Source organism: Salmo salar, chromosome 12 (assembly GCF_965601325.2).
Source record: "Salmo salar chromosome 12, fSalSal1, whole genome shotgun sequence".
Taxonomy (NCBI): Eukaryota; Metazoa; Chordata; class Actinopteri; order Salmoniformes; family Salmonidae; genus Salmo; species Salmo salar.
This window is the reverse complement of record NC_138302.1, coordinates 94,216,958-94,237,770: the sequence shown is the minus strand read 5'-3', so window position 1 is coordinate 94,237,770 and position 20,813 is coordinate 94,216,958. Positions and strand designations below refer to the sequence as shown.

The window sequence follows — 20,813 nt, the reverse complement described above, 5'->3', positions numbered from 1 at the left end:
GTATTAGCAGGTATTAGCGTCACAGAACAGTATCTTTGCTAGCATGGTCCAAAAGGTTTTGTTTTAGTTTTTCCCGTTTGTCGTTACATTTTCATATGTCATCCGAATTCGTCCCCTCCTCATTCGTGTGATTGTGAAACAAAAATGTTCACGTTACTCAGTTGTGCTCGTTTCACCATCGTACATCAACGAAAGCGTAGTTTACAGTTGTGACTAGATAGAATGCAGCTACGGACGGAAGTGACTTTTTGTAGCAGGTTGAGATAGAATTTTAGCTAACCCTTTCTCTAACCTAATTTTCCTAAACTACTACGTTCATTAACCTAGGAGAACATACGCAGCAGGTAAGCGAATAATTGTGGCAGGTTAAGATTAGGTAAAATGCATCAACAAATAAAAAATACGTTTGACGTAAATTTGACAAAAGTTGGATCCCTTCTAGACATGACTCACTTTTATCTATCGCTACGACCGGAAGGGACATTTTGTAGCAGGTTAGAAAAGCATTTTCGCTAACCTAATTATCCAAACATGATACGGAGGTTCTCCTAACCTGCTACGAAAAAGTAACTTATGTCTGTAGCTGTATGTGTGTACCCCATCGAGATTCCTTAAAAAAAAACATGGCACTTCCGGAAGGGACTTTAACCTAGTCGGTTATGAGCATTTACACAGCAGGTTAGGATAAGTAACGTAGCATGTTATGAGAATTAGGTTAAAGTTAGCGAAAATGCTGCCCTAACCTGCTACAAAAAGTCACTTCCAGTCGTAGCTGTATCCAAAGTGGAGTTTTACATTTTAGCTAATCCTAAACCTAATTATCCTCATCTGCCATATTTATTCTCATAACCTGCTGCATACGTTCTCCTAAACCTGCTATGAAAAGTTAATTCTGACAAAAACGGAATCCCTGCTAGCCATAACTGTCGAATTGACGTGTTTTTTTGTAGGGAGTCCCGTCAGAGTATCTATTATATTGGCAAGATAGCCTAGTGACCGCTATAACAATGGATATACACGTCCTCAATGCAGGCAATATCAGGTGGGACTATTCTCATGTTAACCTATGTTTAAACGACTAGCACACAGCCCAGACACCAATGCATACCCCATAAGACATGCCACCAGAGGTTCACAATCCCCAAGACAAGAACAGTCTATGGGAGGTGCACAGTACAACATAGAGCCATGACTACATGGAACTCTATTCCACATCAGGTAACTAATACAAGCAGTAGAATCAGATTAAAAAACAGATAAAAATACACCTTATGGAACAGCAGGGACTGTGAAGCAACACAAACATAGGTGCATACACACACATGATAACATACGCACTATACACACATACAAATGTATGTTGTGTTGTAGATATGTGGTAGTGGAGTAGGGGCCTGAGAGCACACACTTGGTGTGTTGTGAAATCTGTTATGAATATATTGTAATGTTTTTACAATTGTAGAACTGCCTTAATTTTGCCGGACACCAGATATGCACGTGAACATGTTATGTCACGTGCACAAGCACAGTGAAATGTCTTTCTTGCAAGCTCCAAACGCAATAATGCAGTAATCAATATCCATGTAGCACTACAAATAACACAAGGTAGAACAAAAACATGATGAATAGAAATAAGAACACAAGAAAGTAAGAAGCTATATACAGGGTCAGTTCCAAATCCATATTTACAATGTGCAGGGATACTGGAGTGATAGAAGTAGGTATGTATTTTTGTATTTAAAAATAATTTAACTAGGCAAGTCAGTTAAGAACAAATTCTTATTAACAATGACGGCCTACCGGGGAACAGTGGGTTAACTGCCTTGTTCAGGGGCAGAACGGCATATTTTTACCTATAGGGATAAGGTGACAAGGCATCAGGATATATGATAAACAGCGTACCAGCTGCGTAAATTATGATTGTATACGAGTGTGTCTAGAGTCAATATAAAGATGTTTGTATGTTATGTGTGTGCTGGAGTGTCAGTGCAGTGTGTGGAGTCATGTGAGTGAGCATCTTTATATATAACATATTTGGTGTGCAGTGCAAAAATAAAAACAACATACACAACTAAGTCGTTTTTCTCAGTTTTCTCAATGCATTTGTAACAGCTTAAATATTACGAAAAGTCAATTCGATCAAATAAGCCTAACGTAATAAGACACTATCTCATAGACCATACAAAACATGTTATCTCATTCGGACATATTTTGGGCGGGGTAAATCCTCTCGCTTCGCCTCTTCGCTTGTCCCGTATACCATCTAGTCAAAGCCGGAGTTTAAGCACAGGGGTTTACACCGTAATGTCGTAAACGTCAAGTTAACCTATTTAGCAACACGTATTCTGATTCGCTGCTCAATACAAACCTTTGAGTGATAAGCCAATCATTTATGTTCTCATTGGTCGTTGACAGCAACCAACATACACAATCAGAGATATTGGAAAAGGATTTCTGACACAATAAACATATCAAGAGGTATCAATGTTTAGCAGTTTGGGGAAACGGGACAATTATTACCTAGCAATGTTTCTCACCAAATAACTTTTCTAACCAAGATTTATGTATATCGTTCAGCCAGTTCAATGACAACTGTCAGCTAAAATGAATCTGGGGTGAGTAATGCTTTTTCCTTTCACCAGTCGTGTTTAAAGTTAGCTAGCTTAGCTAACGTTAGCTAGCGAGCTTTGCAGTTGGTGACGTTAGCTAGATAGTTAGTTAAAGCTTGTAAACCAGCCATCAAAGTTTGAAAAGATAATTTGGCTAGCATAACACTGTAATGTTAGATCTATATCTGCCTTATGTAGCAAGCTAGCTACCTAACGTTAGATCTATAGCTATTACCTTTTGTTTTGGTGAACAGGGATGGTCTGATGTTCGAACTTGAAAATGGAAAGCCCAGGCTAATTCTAACCAATCATCATGGTAGGTATCATACCGTTCAGTTAAACTTTAAGATATCATTATACATTACCATGTGCTTCATAGGAATCAAAGCCGATTTTAACTTGAGTTGTCATTTATGTTTTTTCCATGATTGTAGGTGTTGATACGAAGAATCCAAATAAGGTAAGAGAGTTATCAGCTATCTAACAACCGTTACTTTTTGCACCTACGGTCATAAATGCATGAACTGTAACTTTCCTTGTCGTTTTCCTTTCCTTTTTATGATTTAATGTTAGATACTCTCTCGAACCAGACCACAAAATGCTCTCAACTCAAAGAAGTTTCCTGAACCAGTATCCGAGGAGCCTCTGAGAGTACAGAGGAAACGTGCAGAGAGGAGGAAGACCATCCCTATTACCCACACTGTGCCAGTCAAGAATGACACTCCAATGGTTGCATCCAATCATACAAAACCAAAGGCCACGGGCAGCACTGACCACAATACCAAAGCCTTGGCCAAAGTGTCTTCAGCTAAAGGACATGGGCAGATAGCCACCGATAGACCTCCAAAGTCCACTGTGAAGGACAGCTTGGTCTGTTTGACCAATGAGCAGCTCCAACAGATCCTCAGCACAATCAACAACTCAACCATTCGCTCACAGGATCAGGATGTACACAGCCAGCCTCAAACAGGTTAGAGTGAGACGTTTACAATAATCCCAATTCAAGTGCAATTGACTCTCTGTTAAATTAACCTGATGATGAAATTGAAGATGTACCACTACCGTCTATGATGCATGTAGCTAACAGTGTCTGCATATTCCCAAGGAAATGAAGGGAACTCTAAAGAGGATTGCCTGTTGAATGGAAAGGGGAGAGAAGGAAGTGCTGCACATGTTAGTGGGAATGGAAACTCACAGGGAAAAAGGGAGGATCAAAGGTAATATACTAGGAGAACATTGTAGCCTATTTGACCACTTGACAGACACCTCTAAAATGTGAAATCGCAATTATGTTATGTATTTAACATACTTTCTTTTCTACTGGACAGGTGGGTGATTTGTGGTCAACCGTCTGGCCTGTTCAGTTCTCTGGGAGAAAGAGAGATGGACAAAGAAGCACTGGAGGCCAAGAGGACACAATGGCGGAAAGAACTAGGTACCAACTAGTGATGGGTGAAATGGATCCAGTTACATATCAGGATATTATTTTTGACAATATAGCGTATCGTTTTGACTATCGCAATGTTATTTTTGAGCTAGTTGGCTGTACCTGCACCAAAAAATACATGCACTAACTTTTTTCCTTCATAGCTTGTTCTACATCTTTTTAAATATGGGACCAATTTGTTTACAGCACTTTTATTTCCATAACTCGGGCTTCTGAGTGGCGCAGCCGTCTAAGGCACTACAGTTCCTGGTTCGAATACAGGCTATATCACACCCGGCCATGGTTGGGAGTCCCATAGGACGGCGCACAATTGGCCCAGCGTCGTCCGGGTTTGGCTGGGGTAGGCCGTCATTGTAAATAAGAATTTGGTCTTAACTGACTTGCCTAGTTAAATAAAGGTTAAATTTAAAAAAATTCTCATAGCTCTTTTGTCCCTCTGCAGCAGACATATGGTGAGCAATATGTTTGGAACATCGAATTGCAATACATATACACTGAACAAAAATATAAATGCATCATGTGTTGGTTCCATTTTTCATGAGCTGAAATAAAAGATCCCAGAATTTCCATACGCACAAAAACCTTATTTCTCTCAAATTTTGTGCACAAATTTGTTTACATCCCTTTTAGTGAGCATTTCTCCTTTGCCAAGATAATCAATCCACCTGGACAGTTGTGGCATATCAAGAAGCTGATTAAACGGCATGATCATTACACAATGCACCTTGTGCTGGGAACAATAAAAGGCCACTCTAAAATGTGCAGTTTTGTCACAGAACACAATGCCACTGATGTTTAAGTTTTGAGGTGTGCAATTGTCATGCTGACTACAGGAATATCCACCGGGGCTGTTGCCAGAGAATTGACTGTTCATTTCTCTACCAAAAGCTACCTACAACATTGTTTTAGAGAATGTGGCAGTACATCCAACTGGTCCCACAACCGCAGACCATGTGGTATCACTCTAGCGCTGGACCTCCACATCCGTCTTTTTCACCTGCGGGACCTTCGGAGGGGGTTGCCCATGAGTATTTATTACTGTAAAAAGCTCTTTTGTGGGGGAAAAGCTCATTCAGATTGGCTGGGCCTGGCTCCCAAGTGGGTGGACCTGGCTCCCACATGAGTGGGCCTATGCCCACCCATGACTGCGGCCCCTGCCCAGTCATAGATTAGGGCCTAATGAATTCATTTAAATTGACTGATTTCCTTCTATGAAGTGTAACTCAGTAAAATCTTTGAAATTGTTTCATGTTGCCTTTATATTTTTGTTCAGTATAAAATTGTGAGAAACGCAATACTTCTCATGTTGGCACCTAAGTATCATGATCTAGTATTGTACAGTACCACAGCACACCGTACAGCAAGGGGCTGGTTTCACTTTCAGTACAGCCTTTTAAAAAAAACTATTCGTAACATATCATACGAATAACACATTATTTTACATATCATACGAAATGGATGAGGTAGTGCCTCATTTTCTGGGACCCATTTTGGCTCCTGAGCATTACTTTTAAACTACTGGCTTACATTATACAAGACCTCTGGTGCATCAATTGAATTGATTGATTGGTGGTGTCTGGGTATTGTGGTGTGCTAGAGCTTATCAGACATTAATGAAGTGATTTGATTGGCTTGCTGTCTGTCTGGTTAAGATGAACAGATGGCTCTGAAGAAACAGCAGAAAGACCTGAGCAGACCAGATGTCACGGCAGACTATGGCCCAAGGGGAAGGGTGACCATCACATCCAAACCTGGTCCTGGAGATGGTCACATGCACACCAGGGTAGGCAATGGACTTTTTTCTGCAAATAGTTTTCACTGTCAATGTCTAAGAAAATATGTTTGTTGACAAGCTTCTGTGGTCTCTGGCCAGATGCTAGGAGGACCCGGTCTGGAGGACACAGACACACTGTGCTCCACTCAGAGCTACAGCAGTCACAGAGACCTCCCTTCTGCCATCAGATCTGCCTTCGTAGTGGGGGTGGAGTACCATTCACTACCATAATGTACAAAACACACATTTACTATTAGAGTTACAGGGAACAGCCACAGGCCATCTCAACTGAAGGTTACAACAGAGTGCTGTTATAAAGCTGCTGTTTTTGTGGTTGTGATGTCCAGGAGGCCACCCCAGTAGAACATGCCTTCAGCACTCAGAAGAAGGAGCATCATAGGAGGTGGCTGCAGGATCTGGACCGGCAGAGGGAGGAGGACAAGCTGCGACACCAGCAGGAGAAACAGTATCTCAGCCAAGTAACAGGCTGTTTTAATTGTTTAGTTGAATCGGGTTTGTTAGTGCCAGGTTAGAATTAAAAGTTTACCCCTGTAGGTTCCCAGGACTTGAATTGAAAACATTGCTCAATAGCATGTTTCCACTAATCCACCTCCCTCCCTCTCTCCCAGGCTGAGGACCATGAGCGCTGGGCCATGCACTTTGACTCCCCCCAGATGAGAGTCCCTCTCCAGGCCCCCGTGGCTGCAGAGAGGGGTGAGTCAGAGCCCCTCAGTCACCAGAGGACCCATTTTGGAGCCCTGTCTGTGGCCTGGGACGGAGCCAGCACCTACGGAGGGGACAGTCTTGGGAGAGCCAGCGTCGACATCACTGGAGGCTTCCCACAGAAGGCCAGGTAAGCCATCCAGTACAAGAGTTTTCCCCTAACCATCTGATCTGATTGGGAACAATTATTCATTCTATTCAGTTCTATTCTATGATGTATATTTCTTTGTTCAGCCATCTCCGTACCATGACGGCCCTTCTGGACCCAGCCCAGATCGAGGAGAGAGAGAGGAAGAGACTGAAACAGCTGGAACATCAGGTATGAGTGGGATAACGGTAGAAGACCAAGTCCTTTAATCTAATGTTTAATCTTACGCAATGTTCTATGATGGACCCCAGGAATATTATTTGATGTCATGGCGTCAGCTAATGGGGATACTAATAAAATTCTAATTCTCTTGGCCATTGAGACTCTGAGATGATTGACAGACTTGTGGATTGGTTGTCCCATCCTGTTCCAGCGTGCCATCGAGGCTCAGGTGGAGGAGAGAAGGCGGCAGCGTGAGGCGGAGGAGGCTGTTCGCCTGGCTGTGGAGCAGGAGGAGGAGAGGAGGGTGGCGCAGGAGAGAGAGCTGCTACAGAAACAGTACCAGCTCGACACTCAGAGAAAGAGAGACACGGAGGTCAGAGCACACGGACGTAACACTTCTGAACTTAGAGCTCATTGGGGATCTCTGCCAGTATATCAGCTTTAATGAAAGAGATGACTAGCAATCACAAATTAAGTTCTTTCCATTTGTTTTCGAATTTTGAATTGTATTATACGTTTTAGCCTACTCCTGTTGTTTGTCATGCCAAGCATGCATTATATTAACTGACAACAGACTGTGTTTGTTGGGGTCTTTGTAACACTTGTGGTGGTCCTTGCAGGAGCAGCACAGTCGTAAGCAGGAGGAGCTTTATCTGAGTGTTCAGCGGGCCCAGGAAGAGGCCCTGAAGGACAAGCACCAGCAGAGGATCAGAGAGCTGGCCAGGAAGGGACACGACGTCTCCAAGCTGCAACACTCTCTGGAGGGGGAACCTGGCTCCTCACGGGGTGATTACAGTCACAGGGTGCCCACAGGGCCTTAATAAGAATTAAAATGTTTTTCCATTCAGTTTTCAAAGGTCTTAAAAAATGCAACGTAGATGACTACAATGTTTCTGTTATCTTGTGCCGCTGCTTAATTGTTACCACGCTACCAAAAAATATATATTTTGGTTCTAAAACCATTATTTGGTCAACAGTATTATGCATTAACCTGCTTCCTGCAATGAAAGTATCTGTCCTGTCCCTGTTTCGCTGCTGGCGCTCACTCCCTCTCCCCCTTTACACATTCTGATAAGCGCAAGCATACTGACAGTTGAGCAACATTTCGAGATTTAATTGCAGGAAAAACAACTACTCTTAATGTTGTTAAAAAATAAGATAGTCTCAGCTATAATCTAAATAATTTCTCAAGTGTCAATATAGAGTTAATTACACCTTTTACAAACCGTGTGTAATTGAGATGATGTGCCAGCAGAACAGTGTGGAGCAAGACATTTAAGGTGAATAGGCCTTCATCACCCGGTATAGGCCTGTCAATGGGACGTTTTTGTAGGACATTACATTTACTGTAAGATCAATTGTATGGCTATCTAGAAACAATATCTTTAGTTAGCAATCTAGCAAATGTTTTGTGTTCCCACTTCCTTATGTGTTAAATGATGCAGCTATAGGCTTAGCCCAGGGCTCTCCAACCTCTTCCTGGAGATAGACAGTCCTGTAGGGTTCTGCTCCAACCCTAATCTAGCACACCTGATTCTAACAATTAGCTGGTTGATAAGCTGAATGAGGTTAGTGACAACTGGGGTTGGAGTGAAAACCTACAGGAGGGTAGCTCTCCAGGAACGGGATTGGAGAACCCTGGCCTAGGACAATATGCACAAAAAACATAGTCAAATTGATCTCTAAAGAGAAAAACATATCTGACTATTCTGGATCCTATTTTGAAATATTGCACGTCAAAATATCCAACTTTCTCTGAACGTGTTAGATGAAATAGCTAACTTCTTTCATGTCTTACTTGGCACTGGGAAAACGTCAGTCTAGACCCTCACGCTTAGCTACCTTGCTTCAAAGTATAGCCATCTGAATGAGGGAATTATTTTATTAGACTTTTTGGTTGTAGGCTAATGTATGTTATAACGTTGTAGCATATTGCATCCAAAAGAGCTACTGGGTGTTCAGACTTGTTCCAGATTCTACAAATCAACTGCTCAACAGGAACTTGTTAAACTGACCCTGGTGTGTTTTGAGCAGTGCTGGATCAAAACCCTGCCCACCCAGTGGCCTAGCTCTCCAGGGGAATTGACCACATGTGCTTTATACAGTAACAGTGTTGTATATTTGACAAAGCTTTCTGGTTTCCTGGACAGGACTATAACTAGTCCTGGACTAAACTTTTTCAATAGATTCTCCATTGAACATGGTGTTCAGTGCAGGAGTAGCAGGGCCCGGGTAACCCTGGGTATTTGATGAAAGCAAAGCAGGTTTTGATTGTTCTGTCTTTAGTCTTTAACACCAGCTCAGGACCATACCACTACCAGACAGGGACAGGAAGGGAGATGGACACCCTGAGAGAACAGACTTGCAGCCCCACCTCCCTTAGGAAGGACATGGCAGTGAAGACTGGTAACATACATTACACTATTCCTCATAGCATGTTACAGTTTGGGTGTGATTTAACTGAATTAAGATGTTTTATTTTGAGTGTTTATCTGAATTAGAGTGTCATGTACCGTGTACTATACAGGCATGTATCTACTACTCACCAAATCCCCGTTGTAAATAGGCATTCTAAAATGCCTCCCTGTGTGGTGTTCTCTCTGTGTCTGCATAGAGGTGAACTCAGCAGTCAGGCCGGGCTGCACGTACACAGTGGAGGCTCTAGGTAATCGAAGCCAGGCGGTGCAGACCCCAGACATCCCCGTAGAGTACAGACCTCCTCTTCCCAACGCCAAGAGGTACAGGCGGGAGGCCAGGCAGGAGGCACAGCTGGCCCAGAGGAACCCTCCTGGCCCCGGGGCAGGGAAGGAGAACGTCTGGCTGAACGACCTGGGAGAAGGTGTTGTTTTTTACTATGTTTATAAGTGAGAAACTAACTTCCTCCTGGGGATTAATAAAGTACAATCTCATCTCAGGTGCAGGAGACCTGTACGAGGCCTTTGCCCGGACAGACCAGGGCCAGAGACACAGGGGAGGAGGTCGTAGGCCAGAGTGGAACACTCAGAGACCCAGTAAACCCTATGTCCCAGCATCAGAGCGCTACCCTGCAGGGCTACAACACACCAGGCAGGAGAGCCGTCTCCGCAGGCAGATGGAACTCATGAACATGATGGAGAGGAACACCAAAACCCCTCACCCCCCTGACCCCGAACCTGACCCCAGGCCTGCTGACCCCTCGCCACCACACGCCAACTACCCTGCTGGCACTGCACAGGGCAGGATAAGAAATGGCATCACAGGTGTGACACACGCCATGGCTGTTCCCACTGTAAGGTGAGTAGAAGTACAGGCAGTTGTGTTACATCTGTAGCCTGATTAAATCAGACTGAACACCGTGTTTGAGGTGAAATCATTTTCAACATTCCGTCTGGTTAAGCGGGGCTACCACATTCCGTCTGGTTAAGCGGGGCTACCACATTCCGTCTGGTTAAGCGGGGCTACCACATTCCGTCTGGTTAAGCGGGGCTACCACATTCCGTCTGGTTAAGCGGGGCTACCACATTCCGTCTGGTTAAGCGGGGCTACCACATTCCGTCTGGTTAAGCGGGGCTACCACATTCCGTCTGGTTAAACGGGGCTACCACATTCCGTCTGGTTAAGCGGGGCTACCACATTCCGTCTGGTTAAGCGGGGCTACCACATTCCGTCTGGTTAAGCGGGGCTACCACATTCCGTCTGGTTAAGCGGGGCTACCACATTCCGTCTGGTTAAGCGGGGCTACCACATTGTCAGATGTAACAGCGTGATGTCTTGCTCCTCCAGAGTGCCCCCCAGATCCCCTCCAGTTCCTGCTATCAAACACCGCCTTCAGAACCAGTCCCGTGGCTCCCGCCTCCCTACACAGGCCCATGGTTCGCTCCAGGACACAGACCGCTCCCCTCCCCCCACTGAGTACATCCCCTATCTGAGGACCGACGAGGTGTACCACATGGATCCCAGTGCCCCCATCTCCAGACCCTCCACACATCCACAGACACACACAGGTCAGAGGTCATTTTCACTGTTCTGAACCATGCTGCGGCTCTGCTCTCAACACTTTAACTTTGTCATGTTATTGTGGAGCCAAAGGCAAATTTACAATCACGTGCAGAGTTATTGTGCATAGGAATCATCTCAGATGTATTCTGGGTATTGTCAGATGTATTTTGTGTATAGCGCTAGTTTCATATTCTGACAGATGGTGTCCAGTGCAGGCCCATTAGCCCTCCCCACCAGAAGGACCCTCTGCTCCACCCAGAGCTGCTTAGGAACACAGAGAGACAGCAGGCCATACTGAAGAGCCTCTCAAAGCTACGGCAGGTATCTGTATTACACCTATGTGTCTATTACACACAGTCACATTCTCTACCCTTCTCCTCAGTGCGCTCTCGTTCACTCTAAAAGTAAAAAGCCAGTCAATTCCTTTTTAAAGCCACGAGGGGGACTAAATGAGTGTACACTTCAGGGAGATGAGTAGAGAATCTGAAAGTAGGCAGAGGAAAGAACTTTAGTTTCTCTTCTTTCATTCCTGCTCACAAGCACTGTTTGATTCCAGGGTTTGTTGCAGAAGCAGAAAGAGCTGGAGACAGGACTGAACCCTTTAATGATTGTTACTGAGGACCACCACTGACCTCAACACGTGACCCATAGACCTAGTAAACACTCAGGTTGTACAACTTGATGTACAATTGACAAAGGTTTGTGATAGCATTGTTGTGCAGACAAACTTGGATATCCATTGTATCGTTGTGTTGAATGTGCTGTATCACCGCAGTGTGCACTAGGCCATTCTGAACTGGAACATACTTACAGCACTTTACCATTTATGATTGAACCGTCATCTTAGTTTGTGAAGAGTATTTAAATTTTAAGCAAATGTTGGCACTTTATTGACCACATGGGTTTGAAGAGTATTGTAGATATTATATAGAATGTAATGGCCTGTGTGTGAGTGGCTATGATTGTAGTGTTGGTATTTGTGATCACTTGATATGTAGTGGTGCTTTTGCAGCCATAGAATAGAGTACGACAGTATGAGTCATAATACCCATAAAGCCTAGCGGTCAAACAGGGAAATGGATCCATAGGGGATTTTAGAAACAGTTCAAAAGGGCTGTGTTTCGTGTAGTCTTACCCTGGTGTGACGTTTTGATAACCATGTAAAACTCTCGGACAAGGACTTTATCAATATATTCTCATGCATTTACCCCCCAAAATGAAATGCTAATTAGCTGCCATAAGAGTACAAATGCCATGATGATCTGGACCAGACTGTTAGCTAAATGTAGTAATGAATAAATTGGCTACATTTGGACAATTCTGTGAACTGTCTTGAATTGACAATACCGGTTAACAAAAGTGTGAGCTAGATGACGTGCAGGAGCTTGGGAATATATTTAATTATTTTTATATCACAATAGAATCACATGATATATGAAATGATGATGAGAGTGGGGGTAAATGTATCAGACTCTGTAATTGGTAATGTTCCAAGTCAGAGCGATTTGTCTACATTGATGCTAACTAGCATTTCTTTTGAAGTCCCCTTGTCCAAGAGAGATTTACAGTTAAACGTCATGGCAGGGTAAACCTACACGAAACACAGCCCTTATTTTAAGTGTTTCTAAAATCCCCTGTGGGGAAAAATGAACGGTGGAAAAAATGATTGGAACCACTTTCTTGTTTGGCCTAGGTTTTATGGGTATTCTGACACTTCCACTGTGGGGCTCTGTTACCAGTTTATTTACAAGCTTTGAACGGACTTTCATCTAATGACCATGTGTATGCAATTGTTATTTAAAATGTACTGTGTGAATAAAAGTTTTTTAAATATACAATTATTTAAAGGGAAACTAAGGTAAATTTGTTAATGTCCGGATTAAGTCAGTGCTAGTAGAAATAGTTTGACAAAACAGAGCCAAGAAAGCCATAGTTTTGACAAGCATGTTTTAATACAAACAAAGTTGTAAAAAATAACATTAAGATAAAACCACTGGTTTTCTGTACAAGGCCACATGGCTACAGTATACTTCTTTACAAAACCAAAAAAGGTACAAGGATATTAACTTAGGCCTAGATTCAATCAGATCAAGCGTAGCATAGCGGATGGTTTGGTAGTGTTGAAGGTCAAACTGAGGCATCAAATCGGTGAGCAGCTGCTCTTGCGATAATTGTCATTCAGCCCCACTCCCATTAGACGTTCAGAATGAGGAAGTGTAGGCTATATAGAAATAATGACGCTCTAATTAAACAATCCTGAACTTAAATAATGAGGGTTTCTATCATCTAATAGAGGTGTAGACTACATCTCACATTCCACTGTTCAAACTCAAGGCTGCATGGGATTTCTCTTAATGCAACACCGTTCAGCCAATGGTGATGTCCACTAGGTATAATGCCAGGAGCTGCTAGTGGATTTGACAGCTCTGCTGTTCCACCGCCTAAACAACCGCTACGCAGATGTTGGCTAAAGCGGATCTGACTGAATACAGCCCCTAAACAAACAGGTAATAACAAAAAGTTTTTCCTAGAAAATACAAATATAATTGTTTGGTTTGACAAGATCTGACAGGTTAGTGAGTAGTATCAGCACCAGCCACGCCACAGCTGGCTTTACCATCAGGTGGGGAAAAAAAGTTATTTCCTGTCAAGTGAAGTGCTTCTTTAGGATCAAAAATGAAGATTCACTAGTGAGGCCTGTTTGGGACAGGAGGGTTCAGTAAGAAATGTAATGTGTAGAACAGATTTGACTATCGGTCAAGTAGGTAGTCGTGCTAGTTGCTCTCTATCCATTGGGGGACAACAGAAAACAAAAATGAACATCCAGGTATTTCCTCTCTGTTTCACTCAGTATTTTCAGGTTGATACCTACTGAACACAACTCTTGTTTGTTCACTCGGCCGTTCGTCACCGCTTCCAAGGGCCATTCCCACGCCCCTGGTTAGCAGTCTGGTTACTACCCCAGGGGTGATGAGGGTTCCCCATCAGTCGTGGAGGGAAGGTGTGGCGCCCTAGCCCCATGTTCTGCTGCTGAAGGCCCCATAGACAGGACTCTGACCCCCCTGCCTGGCCCATCCTAGCCCAGCCAATGGCATTAGGCATCAATGGTCTAATACCCCCCCGTCCTGCAGGTCCTTCCAGCCTATTCAACATGGGCCGTTGGAATATGCTCAAGCCATGGTTGTGCAGATTGAGGTTACTGTTAAGGAACAGTGTATTAGGCATGGGTAACAAGCCGTTTCTCTGCTGCTGTCTGGCTGCCTGTGCCAGCCTGTCTGTAGCTGCCGCTATGTAATCCCCACCACCAACTGGCCGGGGGGCTGCTGCCCTGGGACCTGGAGGACCAGGGAGGGGGCTGCTAGGGGCTTTGTCAGTCATTTCCCCTCCCCCCTGGAGGCTACCATCTTCTGGGGTGGGTTTAGTGTTCTCCCCCTGGGACCTTGGAGGCTCAGGGCCTGGGAGGTCGTTAGTGTTGCTGGGTGTGGCCCCTGACTCCCCATGGCCCTCAGTGACAATGCCAGCTAGAGGACCCCGGTGGCTGCTGAAAGCGTTCAGTCTGCCCTGGGAGCCACACAAAGACATGTCACTGGTCACCTCAGCACCAGTAGTTACACTCAAACCCAGCTTAGAGTGGAAGGAGGAGAGGGTAACTTCTTTAGCCTGCCGTGTGGGGGTCAGTCCCACTTCCTTCTGGATCCCAGCAGGGGACTGGCTGGAGCGGAGAGGGACAGGACCAAGGAGAGAGACAGAGGAAGGGGTGAAACCAGGGGTAGGAGTGAGGAGACCAGGGGTGAGGAAACCAACTCCAGAGTCCCCTAGACCCCCTGGTGAGTCTGTACCCAGGCCAGGAATCCTTGGTCCTGGTGGGGACTCTGGTCTCTCCCCATCCACCTCTGGAGGTGCCATCTGTGAGCGAGCAGCCTTATCAGCCTTGAACTGAGAGATGGCCTCCTTCAGGGCCTGGAAGTTGAGCTCCATGGGTGTCCCCGTGTCAGGAACAAGCTGGTCGGGGAGGGGTGGATGGAAGTCGTCCTCGTTCAGCGGAGTGGACAGGCGGTCCACCAGGCGATCTGGGGAGGAGGGGGAGTCCAGAAGGATCGGTTCCTCCAGTACACGCTTTTCCTCTCGGACTGTGGATGGAAAATACAAAAGGTTAACAGTGTTATGGGTCAATTGGAATAAACATTGGGAAGGGCAGAATTGTTCTATGCTCTAGAAATCCTGTTTAGATGCCTCTTGTTACCCTCAAACAATATGATCCTGTGATATGCTATTGGCCAACAGCATTGCCTGACCATGTGACCTGACCAGAACAAACTCTGGGCCCTAGTTACAGGCTATGGTCAGTGGAAAAACTCCTGTTCCTAAATATGACCCATATTAACTACCTGTGGTAGCTGCAGCTATGAGGTCTACTGAGGTAGACCGCTTGTCTCTGATGTCATGGAAACCAACTAGGCCACCGAAGTTGTGCATGATGTCGTTGATGTTGGCGATGACGATGCCAGTACTGGAGTAGTGGGGGAACATCTCGAAGTGGCTCTCTGGAACAGCAAAACAAAGAGAAGCGTTAGTTTAGCGTGTGTGTGTTACCTGTGAGGAAGATGTGTCGTTGCTGAAAGTACTGTGTCTGCAGCTTGATCAAAGTCTAGGTTTTGTGTGTGTTACCTGTGAGGAAGATGATGTGTCGTTGCTGAATGTGCTGTGCCTGCAGCTTGAGGAGACAGTCCAGGTCGGGGGCGGGGCGAGATGGAGCGTCACACTCATGGTATGGCAGGAACTCCACAATGTTTTTCTTCTGGTACGTGGTCAGCAGGTTCAAGATCTTGCTGGCTTCACTTTTAAACCTGATGGGGACAGAGATGAGGAGAATGAGTTTAATCAAAGCTGAGAAGTTAGAAAACAAATCCCTATTTTCCCCTGTCACTTTGAACAGAATTTCTACTTATTGCATTAAAGGCCAATCAGCAGTTGAAACAAAGCGTCCTCCTGCCACTGTTTTGGGAAAAAGCTGAGCGATGGGCCTGTTTGGCCTCCTGCCACTGTTTTGGGAAAAAGCTGAGCGATGGGCCTGTTTGGCCTCCTGCCACTGTTTTGGGAAAAAGCTGAGGGATGGGCCTGGAGAAATGTTATCACTCAAATTCATAGAAGGTCTGAACATCCATGATATCAACATGATTGTTTTAACCAGGTTGAGGCTATCCAGTTCGCATTTCTTTTGTTTACAAACATTGAAGTAAAACAAAAAGTTATATTTTAGGTTCTGATGGGGTACGTCAGTTGAACTAAGCTCATTCGGCATTTAAGTTATATTCTTCCAAGAATCAATGGGTACATATAATTCATTTATAAGTCCAAAAATGTATGCAGCAACTGCTGATTGCCCCTTTAAAGTCATTCTGGATAAGTACGTCCTCTGCTTAATGACTAATGTAAAATGTAGTTAAATCTTAGTTTAGAGTTTTGCGCATACTACAGTTTCACCAACGCAACAAAAACTGCCTTCCAGTTTGTTCATAATATAAGGATTTTATGCTGGAGCTGTTGAACGTTGACCATTTAAAAAGCACCAGTACCTGGACTGTTCCTTGAGTTTCTTCTGGGTCTTCCAGTGGACCCTCCACCTCCACAGGCTCTCTGCTGAGTTCTGTTGGTCCAGGAACATCAGAATCACCCGCAGACGCTCTACAACAACATGTCACTCAGTTACTGAATGTAAAACCCCTGCTGGTCAACAATAAAACAACAGGCGGTTAGGGCCATGTACCAGTCCCAGACACACGTTGGGAGTGTCCACTTGGCTCAACGTCTACCCAAAAGCATTAGTGAAAGCCTGCTGTCTTCTGAGTCTCCTTAACCTTTGTGGTTTTCTTCATGTTAGTATGCTGCTGTTATCACAACAGCTGTCCCACTAAAACTCAAGACTCACCGTGAGTGATGTAGTCAGGGTTGAGGACAAACTCGTCTGAGACGACGAATCCCCCGGAGACAAACAGCTCGTTGTAGGTGTGGTTCTTCACATCGTCCAGACTATCCACTCCAGCGAAGATCACTGACGGCTGCCTCTTCAACTGCACCAGCGCCGGGATCTGACCAACATAACGCCACCTTATTAGAGCGGAACAGCCTTGACACTTTATTAAGAACACCTTAGATCCGTTACTGATGTTATGACCTGCCGTTACTGATGTTATGACCTGCCGTTACTGATGTTATGAACTGATGTTATGACCTGCCGTTACTGATGTTATGACCTGCCGTGACTGATGTTATGACCTGCCGTGACTGATGTTATGACCTGCCGTGACTGATGTTATGACCTGCCGTGACTGATGTTATGACCTGCCGTGACTGATGTTATGACCTGCCGTGACTGATGTTATGACCTGGCAATGGCAGAACAGTAGGTCAACTTTCTTTAATTAAAACAAAGATGCCAAGCATGTTAGTTACCAGGTCCACGTTCAGAAAGGCACAATGTTGTGTGATGTATATTACGGATATATTACACAGAAATAATTTCATAGAAATATCATGATATATTTAATATTATTGTAGTGTACCTTGTGAATGTGCGCTGCAATGTCCTTGTTCTGGATGAGAACCATTAGTTTGTCCATCCGGTTCTCTCTCTCCAGGAAACTCACAGGACTGCGTTCTACGTTACCCAACCTCTGGAGGTACTCCTAGTGGGATGAGAGAGAAACAAGGTCAGTTTCATATATTGACACTACTACAATACATACACATTTAAACATGGAGAGACAGCTTGGTGTGTATTTATAAAGCTCACCCCAGACACCAATCATTCAAATGTATTTCTCTTTTTACATGATCAGTTGCTTTACACTAACCTTGATGTGGTGGGAGACCTCCCTCTCCCTCTCCTGTGTGTGGATGTAGAACTGAACAGAGTTCTTCTGGACATCCTTTATAATCTCCACCAGGTTACTGAACAACTCAGGCTTCAGCTGGCTGATCAGACTACTGATGGCTGAAGGGGAGGCGGGACCTGGCCCTGGGACAGGCTCTACCACTGGCCCGCCCACCCCTGACAAACTGTCAATCATCTGAGTGCGAGGAGGAGGTGGAGCCTCCACGGTGGCTGCTGAAACCGGCTGATCCACCATTATGACATTGTCTTTTGATTCAAACGTGGCACTTGTTTGCGGCGTGCACTTTGCTTGTAGCCCTCGGACATCCAAGTTAGTGTTCTGTGTTGTGGTTGTCCACTTATTTGCTTTTGACATATCACTTGGCTTGCAGGTTCCCAGTCTCCCGTCTGAGTCAGGGTTCTGTGTTGAAGTTGTCCATTGACTGTCCAGTGATTTGAGGGGCAGGGGGGCTAGACTAGAGCTGAGTTGAGGTAGTCCCGTCTGTGTCTGGGGTGGGTTGTTGTAGAGAGTAGGAGAATAGGCCGTGCCGGGAAACGATGAAGAGGGAATCATTGTGCCATTATTATTATTATTACTATTAAAATGAGACACAGGTAGAGAACTGTAAGAGTTTGAGCTATCAGGACCAGGGACAAACAGGCCAGGAGAGTGACGACTTGGCACAGACTGAGACACAGCAAGGCTAAGGCCAGGAGCAGGGGCAGGAGAGTGACGACTTGGGACAGATTGAGACACAGCAAGGCTAAGGCCAGGAGCAGGGGCAGGAGAGAGACGGTGGCTGGGGACAGACTGAGACACAGGGCCACAGAAAGAATGGTTCCAGTATGTAGTGGTAGGAGGAGAGTGGTTAGCATGGTGGCGGTTAGTGATAGATGAGACCAGGGCAGGGTGGGTGGTTAACGTGCCGGGAATCCATTGGTCCTGTACGTCTATGATGGTGCCCATGCGGTCTCGGAGCGAGGTGACGTATGCCTGCATGGGAGGGGACGAGTTGTAGAAGGAGACGTACTCTGAGAAGTGCAGGAGTGGATGCACCGGGAGCTGCTGTGAAGCATTCTGGGTATGGAGGAGCGATGAGCTATAATGGACGCTCTCTCTGAGCAGGAGGATCTGCATCTCTGTGGAGAAGTCACTGAACTGCTGGTCCAGGATACTTTCCACTCCGGTCAGAACGGGTCTCTGGACAGGAGGATTTTGAATGGGAGGAGGATTCTGGATGGGAGGAATGGAGGAGGGTGGTCTGGGTGACACCTGCCCTGTCTGTTTCAACTCTGTCTCCACATGTTCGTTCTCTTCCTCCACTAATTCCCCTTCCTCCAGCTGCTCTTCCACCCCATCTAGCACTTCCATCAGGTCTTCCTTCTCATCTCCCTCCTCCACTTCCTCCGTCACCGGTTCCTCATCTACCACTTCCATCACATCTTCCTCCTCCTCTTTCACTTCCTCCATCACCTGTTCCTCTACCTCTTTAACCTCCTCCTGTTCAACCTCCATTGTGTTTGGGTCTTCAGATGCCACAACAGTTGGTATATATTTTCCTGTACTGCCTTCAGCTTGTTCCTGACCAGACTTTATGGGGCTAGGATTAGTATGGGTTGGTTCTTCAGCTGGCTCAGGGGAGGGGGATGGGCTGCTGCTTTTCTCTGGGAGGCTGGTGCTCTCTGGAGTAACATGGACCAGAAGGAGGCTCTGGTTTGTCTCGTCTGTGGTTGTCTTTTCGTTGTTGGTTATTTCTGTGGGGTCACAGGGGGTTTCAGCTAATTGCTCATCATCCTCTATGGGACTGGGGTAGGGACTGGAGCAGGGACTGGGGTAGGGACTGGGGTAGGGACTGGGACAGGGACTGGGACAGGGACTGGGTTCTAGGGGCTCCTCTAGGGGAGGACTGGGGCTAGGCTCTGGGGGCTCCTCTAGGGGAGGACTGGGGCTAGGCTCTGGGGGCTCCTCTAGGGTAGGGGTGACATTTCTTTCCCTTCGCTCCGGAACACAGCGGGGGTAGCTGCTGGTTGCCATGGGGATCTGGGGTACGAAGCGCGGGTCCTGAGGGTTGTCCTTCTCTCTCTGGCAGTACTTCTTCCACTTCAGCCCTACACAGGAGGAAAAGGTATTAGTAAATATCATAATAGTTTCACATATCATATCATTTCTCACAGAAATGTAAATAAGTATTTCTTTATACATATAAGATGGAGGGCATTTCTTTTTTAAGTCTTCCTGGTATTTTCAGACGGCGACAGGTTTAGCGGCCCGTCAGACGGCGACAGGTTTAGCGGCCCGTCAGACGGCGACAGGTTTAGCGGCCCGTCAGACGGCGACAGGTTTAGCGGCCCGTCAGACGGCGACAGGTTTAGCGGCCCGTCAGACGGCGACAGGTTTAGCGGCCCGTCAGACGGCGACAGGTTTAGCGGCCCGTCAGACGGCGACAGGTTTAGCGGCCCGTCAGACGGCGACAGGTTTAGAGGCCCGTCAGACGGCGACAGGTTTAGCGGCCCGTCAGACGGCGACAGGTTTAGCGGCCCGTCAGACGGCGACAGGTTTAGCGGCCCGTCAGACGGCGACAGGTTTAGCGGCCCGTCAGACGGCGACAGGTTTAGCGGCCCGTCAGACGGCGACAGGTTTAGCGGCCCGTCAGACGGCGACAGGTTTAGCGGCCCGTCAGAAGACAAGATATAGCCTAGACCTCTGATCTTCACTTGAGTGCACAGAAAAAGGATCTAATACGGACTTTATTTGAGAGAAAAAAAATCCAACAACACATTTTAGTGAGTTTGAATTTACTTTCTGTATCTATAGATAGCTAACACCAGAGTCTTACGGAGTTTGAATTCAAAATATCCCAAAATAGTATTTTGACTGACTTCATATAATTTTAGGTCAGCCTACTCTGTCGTTTGTTGCTATAATAATGTCAGTGGTGTAGCCTATATGACAATCACATTTGGCACTATACTATTTGTAATGTAGGCCTAATGAGCTTAACACTTATTTTCAATCAAACGAAATCTAAAATCTGTCGCTATTGTAGGCCATTTGATAGGCTACAATAAACACAGACAAAGGTCGAGCAGATGCCCAT

The 20,813-nt window shown here is 45.6% G+C and overlaps 2 protein-coding genes across 5 annotated transcripts in view; one reads left to right on the top strand and one right to left on the bottom strand.

The window, feature by feature from the left end:
* Positions 1-215: 215 nt before the first annotated feature.
* Positions 216-12,698, top strand: ccdc66 (coiled-coil domain containing 66). Of its 4 annotated transcripts, none has more exons than XM_082959474.1 (20): positions 216-344; positions 2,578-2,615; positions 2,864-2,925; positions 3,044-3,069; positions 3,200-3,579; positions 3,715-3,826; positions 3,938-4,044; positions 5,709-5,839; positions 5,930-6,037; positions 6,178-6,309; positions 6,460-6,683; positions 6,788-6,872; positions 7,075-7,236; positions 7,484-7,649; positions 9,150-9,269; positions 9,478-9,702; positions 9,779-10,136; positions 10,626-10,846; positions 11,041-11,162; positions 11,398-12,698. In XM_082959474.1, the coding sequence occupies exons 3-20, from the start codon at positions 2,923-2,925 to the stop codon at positions 11,470-11,472; spliced, it is 2,757 nt and encodes a 918-aa protein (XP_082815600.1). In that variant the 5' UTR covers positions 216-344; positions 2,578-2,615; positions 2,864-2,922; the 3' UTR covers positions 11,473-12,698. The 4 variants fall into 4 exon arrangements, with proteins under 4 accessions (XP_082815600.1, XP_082815598.1, XP_082815599.1 ...); XM_082959472.1 differs by having other exon boundaries at positions 3,183-3,579; XM_082959473.1 differs by lacking the exon at positions 216-344 and adding an exon at positions 1,162-2,478.
* Positions 12,699-12,771: 73 nt separating this feature from the next.
* LOC145859564 (protein TASOR) overlaps positions 12,772-20,813 on the bottom strand; it is a 31,907-nt gene continuing 23,865 nt past the window's right edge. Inside the window, exons 17-23 of the mRNA XM_082959470.1 lie at positions 17,696-19,824; positions 17,405-17,527; positions 16,771-16,930; positions 16,418-16,526; positions 15,510-15,688; positions 15,230-15,385; positions 12,772-14,971 (exon numbers count right to left, since the gene is read on the bottom strand). Coding sequence (XP_082815596.1) covers positions 13,749-14,971; positions 15,230-15,385; positions 15,510-15,688; positions 16,418-16,526; positions 16,771-16,930; positions 17,405-17,527; positions 17,696-19,824 — 4,079 coding nt within the window. The 3' untranslated portion in view covers positions 12,772-13,748. The remainder of the gene's footprint in view (positions 14,972-15,229; positions 15,386-15,509; positions 15,689-16,417; positions 16,527-16,770; positions 16,931-17,404; positions 17,528-17,695; positions 19,825-20,813) is intronic.

What these genes read in the sequence shown, in the direction of transcription:
- ccdc66 (XM_082959472.1), top strand. An exon ending in ACAATGGCGGAAAGAACTAG is followed by an intron (nt 4,045 to 5,708) that starts GTACCAACTAGT and finishes TGTCTGGTTAAG; the next exon opens with ATGAACAGATGGCTCTGAAG. An exon ending in AGAAACAGTATCTCAGCCAA is followed by an intron (nt 6,310 to 6,459) that starts GTAACAGGCTGT and finishes CCTCTCTCCCAG; the next exon opens with GCTGAGGACCATGAGCGCTG.